This window comes from Merops nubicus, unplaced genomic scaffold (genome assembly GCF_000691845.1).
Source record: "Merops nubicus isolate BGI_N331 unplaced genomic scaffold, ASM69184v1 scaffold12525, whole genome shotgun sequence".
Lineage (NCBI taxonomy): Eukaryota > Metazoa > Chordata > Aves > Coraciiformes > Meropidae > Merops > Merops nubicus.
In genome coordinates this window covers 33,224-47,356 of record NW_008609064.1, presented here as the reverse complement: position 1 = coordinate 47,356, position 14,133 = coordinate 33,224, and the positions used below count along the sequence as shown (strand labels likewise).

Genomic DNA, 14,133 nt, shown 5'->3' with positions numbered 1-14,133 from the left:
TTCTTAGCTGCTGGCCGAGGCTGCGTTGCCAGAAGTCTGTCAGTGGTTCCGCTGGATCACGGATGTGGTGAAGAAGTACAGGCCTGACGTGAGTTGCATCCGCGGAGAGCTGCCTTTCTGTACCTTTTTTCCGGTGTGTCCTATCGTTTTGATCCCCTTTATTGAACAAGCTTTCCATAGAAACTTCTCTCATTTAGGGCATTCTCTTTAGCTGCTTATTGCTGCCTTACCAGCTATGCTAATACATCTCTACATGGGGTCCTGCTCTAAACTGAAGCACTGGAGTAATTCTTTCCCTGAAGTGTTGCGCTGCTGCTGCACAGCCGACTGCACCGCAGGAATGGGAATGAATAGGAGAAAGTAGGACAATAACTTTTCCCCCTTGAGCTCAGTTTTCAGTCTAGCCTCTGTATTACCAACCTCGAGCTATGGTGTAAACTGGTTTCTGCAAGAACAGTATCAAAAACTGTCAACAATGAAAGTTTGGAGTTTTAATTATATTGTTGGCATGTTATTGTAGAATTCTATGACACCTGTTGCCTCGTTCTATTCTTTCAGTATATTGTATGAAAAGTTAATTTACTAATGTCAAATATACAGTGAACTTCTTTTGGACATGATCTTGCTTCTTTGCTGTTGTTGCTCTTTTTTCAGATACCTAGGAAGTCAGACTTTTTAAGTAGAAACTTTAAGTGTAGCTATGTTAGAATCAGCAATAGGGCAGTTTTCTGAGCTTTAAAATTTTAGCATTTCAGGGCTCTATAATTACCATGTGAGGCGTGTTTACTGATTCTTAAAAGGAACTTGAGATGTAATATTCCCTTAATGTCATGGACAAGTAGGAGCTTATAATGCATGGTGTATTTTCATAGCATAGCTACTCTGGTCACAAAAAGAAGTGTTCCTGGAAGTAGCTCACCCATGCCTTTTAATACATTTCTGCCTCTCATTTTACCCTAGTGCTAGTGTAAGCTCGTGACTAGTCAGTTTAGGGCATTAAGGGAGAAGAAAGCAAACCTATTTTGGTTTTGTAAGGTTTATTTTTCACTGCTGTGACTCCCTGAACAGTTTGTGATGGAGGAAGATGAAGACGCACAAACCAGCAGAATTGTGTGGCAGGGCATGAGACCATGATTGCCTTTGTTGGTGGTGTCTCTCTGTCAGTTTGATGTTACAGTTAATCAGATTCGTGTTCTCATTTGAACTCATTATGGGGAGTTGTAACAATGAGAATTTTTTTTTTAAGAAACACCATGAGCATTTATGTATTTTCTGGATCAGGTGGAAACAATGGATGAAGATGATGACTTTGTGGCTTCCTCCACACCCCTGTTTCTCACAGAAAGCTTGGAGATGGCAATGGAAGTGGAGAATGAGAACTCGAAGCCGTCGTGCTTTTCCTGTGCTTTTGACAACCAAAATGGAGGGAGAAGCTTCTCTCCAGAGTCTTATTTAGCAAGCGGGTCTCTTAAGAGGTATGTGTGATTCTTTCGTGTTAGAAATATAATATCTCAGGTGTTCTGTCCACTGGTGTTTGATGCCTTTAAACAAGGTTTCCAAATCAGTTTGTTCTTCAGCTCTTATGATCCTGAGATCAGCTTGGTGGCATACCAAAGTGGGAAGGGCAGTTGTGTTGATACACTACTTTGAATAGTGTCCTAGGTCCAGCTTCTAGCTTTGTGAATATTGTAAAGATCCTGTTACAGGACTGTCAGGACACTTCAAAAGTGGTCTGTTGGTTATCTGAGCCTCCTTAAATGTCTGAGGAGGGTACAGCACTGCTTTTTGCTGTCACATGCTCTGTTCAGTTCTGGCCTTGTCTCTTGGGCAAGATAGAAACAAACCTGCTCTGCCCAACTTCCCCAGATTGCTGAGACTGTCCTATGTAGCTTTAAGACCATCAAAGATCTGCTGTTGCATGCATTATGAATTTAAGGTTCAGGAGCCACATGCATAGCAAGTAAGTATTTTTTGTGAGATTCTAAAACATTACCTTGATTTAGCTAATATCTTCTTTGCTATCTCTGATCCAGCTTTAGTTTTCTGTGCCATTTGCTGATCCTGCAGGGGTTTCTCAGGAACTCACTCAGGAGCTTTTATGCAGGCAGGTTACCCAGATCGCTACAGTTTTGGTAATACTGTTCTTGTGGTGTTTATTCACCTTGTCTGCTCAGACTGTAGATTGTTGGGAAAGCCTGCATGTGAGGAACTCCTTTGTCTTCATTATCTAGAACAGGAGTTTGAAGCCTTTAATTACTAAAGGCTTCAAACCAGACCAATGTTCAGGCAGTTAGGAAGTGAACTACCAGTGTTAAGGGAGACTGAGCTCATTATTCAGCAGATGCTCTTTTTGCCTCTGAGAACTCAACTTGTAACAGTGCATAGTTCAAGAGGAAAGTGAATTCAGTGTGTAATATAATGAAAACCAAGTGCTTGCCCAATGCGTTATAGAAAAATATAGAAATATACATATAGAAAAATAGAAGTATTTCTTGCACATTAATGAATTCAACTTCATCTACGTTGAGGTATTTTATGAAAGGCAGTGGAAAAATTCTGAAATAATTTGCTTTGATGCCTTTGTTATTGTTGTTATGCAGCTTACTGTGATTTTTTTTTAAAGCGCATTAGTGAAGTATTTTTATATTTGCGTAATTAGTAATATTTTAACAGTCTATACAGATTTTCTCCACTCTGAGTAAAATGTTAGTGCTCATTTTATTTATTTTTCCTTTAGTCAGAGGAAAGGCTAGTCATGGCCTAGTGTTAGTTTAAGTTAGAAGAATAATGAAGTCACACTTTGTGACCCGCATCAGTTCACCTGCCTAAGTGTCTGCTTTTATCAATATGTTCTATATAAATATTATTAGATGTATATAAAGGTGGCAGTGTATGTTCTAGCATTAGTTATTAGGCATCCAATGTACATTGAGACAGATTCCAAGCATACACTTACAGCAGAGCACATCCTCAAATGTCTCACCCTCTCCTGTTGAGGACAGTCTGTACGTCTCAGGCCCTTGTAAGAATGATGACGTTTCAATGTGGTAGCTTGTTAATTTTTATTTGTTTCTAAAACATACGGTGTGCTGTGACTATATCAGGTTTTTATGCTCTTGCGAAGCTGGAGGTTGTCATAGTTTATCTACTATGTATTATATTGCTATAAAGGCATAACAGTTGGTCTTTTGAGAGCACTGCTACTCCTTCCGATCTGTAGTATACATGTTGCTGATGTGTTGATAAAATATCAGTGGTACATAAGGTAGCTGTAGCTGTCATATTCTATAAGTTTAGTATTGTGGAATATATGAGTATTGTTTGCTCTCTTTTACAGGGTTTTGCTGAGACTAGATCCTTCTCCAAATGACTATGAGGATGACATAGTGGAAATGTTTGGGTTTCAGTGGGTGACTGAAATGGCATTAGTTGAATCCTGCGAACTCCTCTTTGGATTACTTGGGTATGATAATGTTAGTGTGTTTTATAATAAATTCACTCCTGTAATTATACCCCCTGTAAGGATGTAACAAAGTCTCGACTTTTTGACGGTAAAATCATAGAAGACAGTGGGCTATTCTATGCATCCAAAAAGATTATGCTGTCTATCTAGCACTCCAGTCAGGGATGGGTAAGATACAGACAGAATGACAGGAAGAAGAAAATGTTACGTCACAGATTTTTAACATTTATATGACTTAATAAAATCTTTCTAAGCAGTGTGGTGCGTATCTTAGCCAACACCAGATAAAAAGTGTTAAGGGTAGTTCTTACAACAGTGTTGTGATTGGTTTAGAAGGCTCTAGCTTCAGAATATATAAATAAACTAGATAAGACTTTCTTGAATGAGATTGTGCTACCCATATAGTTAAACTTGTCTTTCAAAGGTTTTAAGACCTTTTTTTGTGCATAAAGAATAGTGGAGGTTAAAAATCAAATACTGTAAATACTGGATGCAGCACTTTCTTCAATTGTTTGGATTAGAAGAGCTTCAGCAATCTCTTCGGATACAGTTACTCAGTGTTTGACTAATTCAATGTAGATGTTTAATCTGGTCAATGCAAATACACAGATCACTGATAATCCTCTTTGCTACTGATAATCCTCAGGATGTACAGCACATTCAGAGAGTGGACGGAAGAGGAGCTTTTGTACGAGTCCACAAATACATGTGATATATTCCATCATTCCTTTGATTGTAGTGGATTCTTCCATCCTTTTAGGGTATGGGCAAGGGCATCATGGTTAATAAGGTCTGGCTTGTTGAAACGTGATGCTATAGATGACAGGAAGTATGTTAAAGCCAGTGTTACTTAGCTTTGCTTCTTTGATGCAAGCTTTGACGTTACTGTGATTTCAAAAAAAATAATTAAACTGATAATGAAGGACATAAGGAGGATAACTTATTTAAAATAAACACTGTATCTCTTTCAGCATTTAGTCTAACCTGTTTATTAACTGTTCATTAACATAATGAAGGAGGACCACCTAATGTAGGAGGACCACCAAAATGATCAGGGGAATGGAGCATCTCTCATATGGAGGCAGGCTGTAGGAGTTGGGGCTGTTCAGCCTGGAGAAGAGAAGGCTCTGGGGGGACCTTGTAGTGGCCTTACAGTACCTGAAAGGGTCTACATGAAGGCAGGGGAAGGTCTGTTCAGAAGGGTTTGTAATGACAGGTCAAGGAGTAATGGTTTTAAACTAGGAAAGGATAGATTTAGACTGGATATTAGAAAAAAAGTTCTTTAATATAAGGGTGATAGATCTCTGGAATGGGCTGCCCAGGGAGGTGGTGGATGCCCCATCCCTGGAATCATTCAAGGTCAGACTTGATGGGGCTCTGCGTGACCTGACCTAGGTAGTGATGTCCCTGCTGGTGTTGGACCAGTCTGGAGGTTGGACCAGATGACCTCTAGAGGTCCCTTTAGCCTAAAACATTCTATGATTCTATAAAATCACTGGGCAGCAAGGCAGCAATGTAACTGATCTGTTGAATTAAATAGATATTTTTTTTTTTCTGTAATATAAAATATTCTGTAACTGTACTAGAGGTGAACATAAGACATATTTTATTGTGGTTTTTAAGTTATTCAAGCTATACATGTTTTATAACCTTCTGAACTGGTAGGAAGAATGGATTTCAGCAAGCTCTTGGCTATGAAAGTTTGGTTGCTAAACTGGTGTGACAAGTCCTTCTGCAAAGATATTCTCTCTTCTGGTTTAGCTGCGCAGTCATAAGATGAAACACTTTTAGTCATAGAGGAGTGGGCAACTGGAAGTAGGAGAACTTTTTCCATTGTAGAAATCATACGTGTGAAGTACAAGTTATAACGATTCTTGAGGATAAGATGGCTGTAAATAGTTGAGTTTATGAAGTACAGATAGTATCTACTTCTAAATACATGCTTACAGAAACCTAATATTTTTTAATGTATCTGTGAATGTTAGAGATTGTTAATATTTTTTAAACGTAGCAAATAATAACACAGCAAATTAAAAACATTAATTGAGCAATAAAAAATTCTTACCTGCGATTTTTTTTTTGCAATTGAAGGTGTGCGAGTCAGATTTAGAGCTCTGCAACCATTTAAATTGGTATATTAAGACAATATGTCTTTGCTTAAGAAGCAGAAGTACCTCTAACTGTCAGAATATTTCCAAATCAAATGATTTAATGGTGAACAACTTTGTGGATGAATTTTTGAAGTACAAACACAAACTGAAATTAAAATTTCTTCTTTACCTGGCATGCCTTTAATGCCCAGTTTGTGCTTTTATTTTATCAGCCCACTGTATTCTGTCTTTTGTCAGTTCACTGGAGACTCTTCCCCACCACCACTACCCTGCCCTGTCTGGCTTCTTTCTGACTAACTTCCAACACCTCTTTCATAAAGTCCTTCTTCTTGAGACCGACTTCCTTTCTATGTGGTTGGAATGCTTGAAAAATTCATGCAGAAATTGAGCTTCAATTTCAAAACAAAACAAAAAAAACCTTACAGCCTTCTCCAATGGCTGAAGGTAATCTTGGGCAGCTGATGTTATTTTTGTCTAAAAAAACTAAAAGGAAAAACAAAGTGAGATAATTGTGATGTGTACCTGCCTTTTAATATGCAGGTTGGAACGTGAGTTTTTGGATCCTTTTGGACACTTCCTAGTGGTTTTGGTTTTGGCTTTTTGTTTGTTTGTTTGTTTTTTTCCATAAGAGCATTTGATCTGGGTTTGATCAAAGCATCCTGGTTTTTAATCCTTCGGTATTTGTTGCTTTGACTGTATAAGAAATGAGGCAGAGAGCTTCTTTCTCAATTTATGCAGCATTTTCTGTGGAAAGTGTGTCTTACACAGTTGCACTTTTATGTATTCAATTTAGTACCACGTTATCTCTGTGGAGACCCTACTTGAAGACCACTTGAAAATAACAGTTGTCGGGGAATATGGCTGAGTAGTTACCAATGATACAGCCTTTTTTTAATTTTCATTTGCAGTTGCAGTTAGCAGCTTCCTTAAGAATGCTCTCTTTCCTCTCCAAAACTGAACTGAGTTTTAAATTTTTCAGAGATACTTTCTCAGTTTAGTCTACTGTTTTTGTTGCTGTTTATCTTTTGTGCTCAGGTGAAGCAGCAGACCACCCAAAGCAGGAACTGGGAAAAGCTGCTGATAGAATTTACTCCTGCTCATTCACAAGTGAATGTAGAGTCTCCTGAGTGTATGCAACAAGGGCTAACTTTCAGGTTCATTCTGTGGTCAAATATGAAGTTGATTTACACTTGTGGAAGGATCACTCACAGGGAATAGCTTTCAGGGTTTTTTTGTTATGTAGTTGTTTTTTTCCTCCCTCACTCTTCAGCTAATTTTATATTTGTTGCTACTGTGTTTAATGTTTTAAAAATAAGCAAATTCTGTCACTTGTCATCTCTTCACACTTGGATGTGTCTGTTGCCTTCCTTTAAGCTTTTTCAGAAATCCAAAGCAAGAAGCACGTCTCACCTCTCTGTTTTATTTAGACCTTACCAAAATGTAAACAACTTTTACCTGTATAAATACCATAAACCTGTGTATTCCTTTAATTAGGCAACAGATATACAGACTGGAAGAGCTAGTAGAAACGAGTTCATCTGATTTTGGTAAGTTTAACACATTTAATTTTATGTTGAGATAGAATTCTGACTACCTTTTCATTATAGAAGTATATTATCCCAGATCACACCTGTACTTTGACTCGAGCAACGGCTCACAGAGTGTGCTGCAGAACAGCAATAACCAGCATAAAACCTGCAGTGGGAGTACAAATATAGGCAACCAAGTGATTGGTGTAAGGTAGTGTGAAAAGAGATAGTGGAAACATTGTGAATCAGTTTGGAATCAGGTGTGTCTGTACAGTAGGTGCACAGGGCAATCCTGACCTTACTGACCTCAGTGGGGAATTTTGTATTCATTTGACTTGAGTTAAAATGTCACCCCTAAGGTAGAATTTGGCCAAGCTCTTTAACTTGTTTAATGAATTAAAAATGGAAAGTTGCATTAAAACTCCCAGGAACTATTTTGATAACAAAGGTAGTGGGTTGGGACTTTTTTCAGTGTTCTCTGGGCGTACATTTACACCAGTTAGTTACATTTGCATAGTTTAGAATTATTTACAAACTATTTATCTTTGCAGCAGGATCAATAAAATGGGATCACTGCAAAATGCTTTGTTTCAATTAAATAATAAGGCATGGGAAGCTGTATGTTTCTGAAGGATTATTGCAGCCTTGGGCTTATTTTAAGTTTGAAGGCTGAATTACTTAGCAAGCTGAGAAGTTCAGAATTACTCAGAAATAAACTGTAGCATCTTCTCATTACAGATAAACTGCTGGTGTTCTAAGCATACAAGTGAATATTTTTACACTTTATTATTTTGGTTTGCTATTATCATGCTCTGCCATTTAATTTATTGGTATGAATTTATCATCAAGCTCCTTTCACATGCTTTTGTTGATTGGCTCTTAAAAGTCTAATTTTGCTGACATTTAACACATAAGTGGAAATAGCCTTATTTTAAATAACATTTGAACTTTTTATGGTATCGGGACACCAGAAACTGTTTTGTAGTTCTTTTTTTTCCCTTTAATTTAAGCATCTACTTGGTTCTCTTCTCTGTACCCCGTTCTTCCTGTTGTCAAATAAGCTAGTGAAATAACTGGAATGTTATGCTTTGCACCAGCCTTTCTTTTGTAACTGGGAGCAAGTCTGATACATCTGTCACTCAGTTCCTCCTTTATACAAGCAGACTAGTAGTACAGAGCTGTCATGAGGATTAAGATATTTAAAATGATCAGGCAGTGTGATGTTAGGTATTTTCAAGGTCTCAGATAAACACATTGTTGCAACGGTTTAAAACCTGCTTAGTAAATCTTTGTTGTGCATATATGTTTATACAGGTATCAATATCATACATTTAATTTCATTTCCTATCAATCTTAATGAGCTTTGGAGACTTGACACTGAGAACTGTGTGTGTAGAAGTCATATAAAATATTTTATTATGCTCTGTGTTGTTTTGTTGATTTTCTTCTTTTTTTTTAAATGCCTGATCTGTTTTTAACACCCTTCTATTCCTGGTTTGTTCTGCTGGTTTCATTGCTCAGTGATTTATGACAGTATGCAAAAAGATTTTGTAGTGAATTACTGTAATATAAAATTTTGCTTAAACAGAACTTCCAAGAACTTAGCAATAACAAATATTTTATCTTACAAAGCAGCAGTAATATCTATAAATAAGTCCTTTAGAACAGAGTGATTTGAGCCTCTAAAGCTATGGGTTATTACTGTGGCAGATCCTATGGCTTCGCATGTGGTAGGGATAGGCCGTATGCTGGAATGTTGTGATACTTGTACCAGTTGATTTGCTTCACTCAGTGAGTGTTGTTGCTGAGAAGATACTGAGATAGGCTTCTATGCACAAAACTTTACTTGTGGGGTCTGTAAAAGTTGGCATATATGAACTTCAGCGTTGCCTGAAGGGGATGGGGGAGAGAGCAAGACAAGGAAAGGGCAGACTCCCCAGTGGCCAGCTGGGGAGAGGAGCAAAGGCAACTGCCCTTCTCTGGACACGGTCCAGTGCAGCAGGTGTCAAAGAGTTTTTGCCACACATCTCCTCTGGCATGATACACTTTCATTGGAGCCTGCTCGAACTCCTCATTTATTGTTCCCATTTATGATGCTCTTAAGAATGATTGTCATGTGTTTAATCAGGTACAAGTGTTGCAGGCGGACTGGTTGCCAGGGATTTGTGTATAGACATTATTGGGCAGTAGTTACTGGGCATTTGAATGACTGTATCTGCTTTGTTATTCACTAAGTTTCATTTTTCTCTAGTATAAGCTGAAAGCTATAAGGCAAAGTGTGGGAATAAATCAAGAGTGAGTCTCAGACCAATGGCAGTAGCTCCCAGTGGTGATTGAGCTTGCAGGTGCAAGATAAGGAGGGCTACACCATGGGAACAACAGCTTCAGGAAGCAAAGAAAAGGAGACACAGCCTCAATACGTGACTGAAAGAATACAGAGCTGCAAGTGAAAGAGAGGATATACAGCATTGTGAATGGACAGCTCTTAGTGCCTTAAGATGTGTAATGCTGTGCAACAACGTGATGCTTCCTATGAAGAGAAGTTACTAAGCATGTTTCCAAATAAATCCACCTGCTTAAGCCCCCCAAGAGAAAATGATGCTCAGAAATTCTTTCACACGTGTCTTTTCTGAAGGTGTTCTGGGAGCAGACAGGGAGCAGGGCAGTAGGTAGGGCTGCATGACTTCTAGCACCAATCACTCACCTCTACCACCTTTCCTGAGGGACTGGACGCCTTCTTGTCCCTCTGTGTCTGGGTATGCACTTGAGATGATAAGATAAAGAATGGATCCATCTGGCAATATGACATTTAGAAGTGGGTCACCTCCCAAGTTGTCCTCGGAAAAGAGGACGGCTTTACAGTAGTCTGGTCTAACTACTGTGGAGAATGCATATGTTACATGGGTCACAGTGTGGGCATGTTTCCTTTGAGCTGTTGATCTTTTTTACTTCAGGTCAAGCTGCAAACTTGCACTCCGAAGCAGAGAGCATCAGGCATCAATGTGTCGAGTTTTTGCGTTACGTGAAAGTTTTCATCTTCAGGTGAGATTTGCACACAATTTACCAACTTAAGTTCTGAGCTTTGTGGAGCTGCTTCCTATCTGTTTTCTGACTGTGTGTCTGTGCGTAGGTATCTGGAACCCCCCAGAGTGGAAAATGATGGGGTACTCCATCCGTATGAAGAACTAGAAGCACAATTACCCTCAGCCCTGGTGGAAGAGCTTCATGCTTTGACTGTACACATTGGTCGCCTTTGTGAACTCCCTAGTACTGTCCTGGCAGCATTTACCATTCAACATCAGGCAAAGGTTGATGTCTTTTATAATTTGAAGGGTTTTTTAGTGTAACAGTCCATATTCAACCTAATAAGTTTTAGCTGAATAAGAATTAATCTTTCTTCAGGCTGAAATTGAAGTTATGCGTTGTTATTTGGGTGTGTTCTTTTTTTTCCCCTGTATTAACTAGGTGCCATCCCATACTTGGCAAATGCAACTAATCAGCTCTGTTTTTTCTGTTGTTTTTATTCATTTGTTTATTTTTCTCTTACAACTTTTAGAATTCTTCCTGCATTATACAAGTGATACCAATTACAGGTACTTAAGTAGACTTCTATTAGCATAGTATGTTTAAAAAAATTCCTTGGTGTTTGTGCTTACTAATGGTTAGAATTTCTTAGCTTCCAAGTAGGAGGGGAACTTCGATAAAAATTCAGTCTGAAATCTGGAAGATTTCAGATTCAGTCTGAAAGTAGGAAGAGATCATGCACATGAAGAAGAAATGTGCAGAAATTGGAATAGGCAGTGCAACATGAAGCACCAGAATAGTTAAGATTTGTGCATACATATAATAACTAATGCTTTCAAATCTTTTAGATGAAAAAAGGAATTTCAGTCTTAGGTTTTATAAACTACTATCTGGAGAAGAGTGATTCACTGAGAAACAGTGTTTTGGGTCTTCCTGCTCGTTTAGCTTGTCAGTAGGGCCACTGTTGAGCTGATGGAAGAAATAGTAGTTTCAAGTAATACTTTAAGGAGGAGAATATTGAAATTTCAGAATTACTTTAAAAGCACACTATAGCAGTTTGTGTGCTACCTAATACTCTTCTGGAAAGAAAATGATAACTAAGGGTGTTGTAATCTGTCAAACTTAAATCAAGACATTGTGTTTCACCTGTAGTTTTGATCAGATTAAAGACTTCACATACATGTCCTCTACAGACAGAATTAATTGTTGTGAAGGTTGTGTTTTATTGGTTTTTTTCTTTAGCTCAATGGCATGTTTGTATGCTACAGTGTATTTGATCAGATATCTGTAATGTTCATTGCAGGCAAAAATGTATTCCCATCTTCACGTGTCTTAGTAGAGTGTCCAGAAGTCATTAATGAAATGTTAAAAATAAATGTGTGTACTTCTAATCACAGATCTTTCCTCCATCATGGCATTTACTACATCTCTACTTGGATATTAATTGGCTAATATTGGAAGTTCTTCATGTACTAGGTGAAAGAATTATGAGTAAGTATGCAGGGATTTTGCTGGAACTTACTCTTCTATGTGTGGCTTACCTAGATTTCTTACCTTAATTTGTCCAGAATAACCTAGTACTTTCCACAGGTTTTTAACATAGCTATATATAATGGTGTAAACTCAAATATAGTGAAGGCAGGTTCCTTGTGAATCTTCATGTAGCTCAAATTAAATGAAATAGTAATAGGAATTTGTTCTGTCAAAACTTGACCAAGATCATGAAGTTTATTCTCAACTGATGCTTACAACATGCTAAATATTTAATAACCTTTTAATAATAATTAATAACTTTAATAATTTAGTAATTTTCGATATTACAAATAAAAATACATTTGCAGAAATTGCAAATGCATAACAGTGAACAGCAATTTGATGAAAACAATATAGGAAAAGTGCCCAAGGGTGAAGTGAGACAAAATCTCACAAAGAGAATTTATATTGTTAATGGTGTGCAACACTAAGAAAATACAGGGCAAAAGAAAAAGCCTCAGTCAGAGGAGCTTGTAAAAGTACAGCTAGAAAAGGGCAAGGCAGTATCTTTTTTTCGTTTACTTTTTTTTAAAAAAAGGCTTTAAAAGGGCAAAAAGTAGATTGATAATAGTAAGCTCTTCACAGAAGCTAGATAAAAAAAGGTCATAGAATGCAATTGAAGAACCCAACTTCAAAGTAGTTCAGTTTGCAGAGGAATTGTTGAAGTACCGAACTTTATTTGCTTTGTGAGAATTATATCTATCATTGGTGTCCATGCTAGGAAAATAAACCACAAAAATGTTTTATTCTATAATCGTTGTGTCAGTGCAACCCAACCTTCTCTGCCCCCACCTCCCCATCCCTGTTACGGCGAATTATCAGTGTAAGTTCCATGCTGGAACTACAATGGTTGGAGTAACATTGAGGCCTAGAAAGAGTGCTGTGTGTGTCTGTGTGTGCAGCCCAGGTCACAGGTGCTGAACCTGAGCTCTTGGATTAGCTTTTGCCTGCCCCCAGAGCTGGCAGAACACAGCCTCCCACGGGTTAATGCATCTTCACTGGTTCTGCTTGTTTGTGTTACTGGGTAGTGTGGGGGTTGACTCTTTGTTCTATAATTCTAAATTTCTTTTATGATCTGTTGTGGGATAACCTATACTCGTTTTTGGGCCCTTTTGGAGAAAGGATGGGAAAACTGTTGGAGAGAATTTATTGTCCAGTATTCTGTATTTATTTCTAGATAAAGTTTTGAGTAAAAGTGCAGTAATCCATTTTTGTAAGAGAAAGCTCATGCTTTTTAGCAACAAAATTTACTAGTCAAGACAGTAATATCTCCACATATATTATCTTGTCTTGTATTCCTACGTGCCTTGTAGAATTTCTTAGGTTCTCATCTCATTCTGTAAAGTATGCTGAGCAGAAATTTCACCCTGCTGAGACCAGTGGCAGAATAATGGGTTCAGAGCTTCACCCTGCCTTTCCAAGAATAAAAGGCAGGCTGGTTCTATATATCTTTTGTTCCACTGATGTTGTGGGAGCTGTACTGTTGAAAAGCTTGTGGGATAAGATCTTGCAGCCTCTTAACTTTACCATTTTATCTGTGTTGATGTCTACAAATGCTCAAGTTGGAGTATGGTCGTGCCAGCTTTTTACATCAACACATCCGAAGGGAAGTGTTAGACCTCTCCAGAATTGTTTGTCATCATCTTGCAAATCTGCAGAATATGTCATAATTTCAGAACATGAACACTGGCATATGACAAAGAGGAACCTGCAGATAAATAAATCTTTATGCCACTGCAAAACCTGTGCAAATAAAAGGCTGTAAAGTGGCAAACTATTTTACTATCAACCAGAATAATACTAGACTTCACTGTAATAATGAAGGGACTTGCTTGAACTCAGAATGGATGAAGTTTCTCAAATGAGTTTGTAAATAAAAATTACATACAGCTCAACAAAGTAAGTCTAAAATACGTAGAATAGAAAAAAAACCCCAAACCTGTCTTGTATTCCTACAGCCAAACCCAGGACTAAATAGGTCTAACATTCTTTTGTCTTTTAGGACAAGCTGTATATGCTAATGATTTCATAAATCTAACTGGAGAGAATTTAACCAATATCAGTTTATTTGAAATGCACTGTGGAAATCTGGTATCTGATTTAATAAGCTTGTCCATCAACAAGTATATAAAGGTAACTTTTTTCTTTATATGGGGTATGGCCAGTTAGATATTGGAAACCGTAGGAATTAGATATTGCACCAATGCATAGATGACTTATTCCTGCTAAGTTTTAAATGTTACATATGGATTTATATCTCTATGTTTTAAAGAGTGTTATTTGTTAGGAGCTCAAATTGTGTTATATTTATTCATGACCATCTGGCAGCTGAATGAGAGAGTAATATTGAAATTCACTGTGTACAGAGCAGAAGTGAGCGCCACATTTCCGAAGTTCAGTGTTCCAGGTTTAATGCCAAACATGGCACAGTCTAAAAGGTTTAGAGCTATAGATGGAAAAACAAAAATCTTTT

At 37.7% G+C, this 14,133-nt stretch overlaps 1 protein-coding gene across 1 annotated transcript in view; it reads left to right on the top strand.

Moving 5' to 3' along the window:
* Window positions 1–1,281: 1,281 nt before the first annotated feature.
* Window positions 1,282–14,133, top strand: part of LOC103773138 (protein MMS22-like) — a gene marked incomplete at both ends in the record, with an annotated part of 35,962 nt that continues 23,110 nt past the window's right edge. The window contains 7 exons of the mRNA XM_008940493.1: window positions 1,282–1,475; window positions 3,338–3,463; window positions 7,069–7,121; window positions 10,058–10,145; window positions 10,234–10,411; window positions 11,525–11,618; window positions 13,663–13,793. Coding sequence (XP_008938741.1) covers window positions 1,282–1,475; window positions 3,338–3,463; window positions 7,069–7,121; window positions 10,058–10,145; window positions 10,234–10,411; window positions 11,525–11,618; window positions 13,663–13,793 — 864 coding nt within the window. The remainder of the gene's footprint in view (window positions 1,476–3,337; window positions 3,464–7,068; window positions 7,122–10,057; window positions 10,146–10,233; window positions 10,412–11,524; window positions 11,619–13,662; window positions 13,794–14,133) is intronic.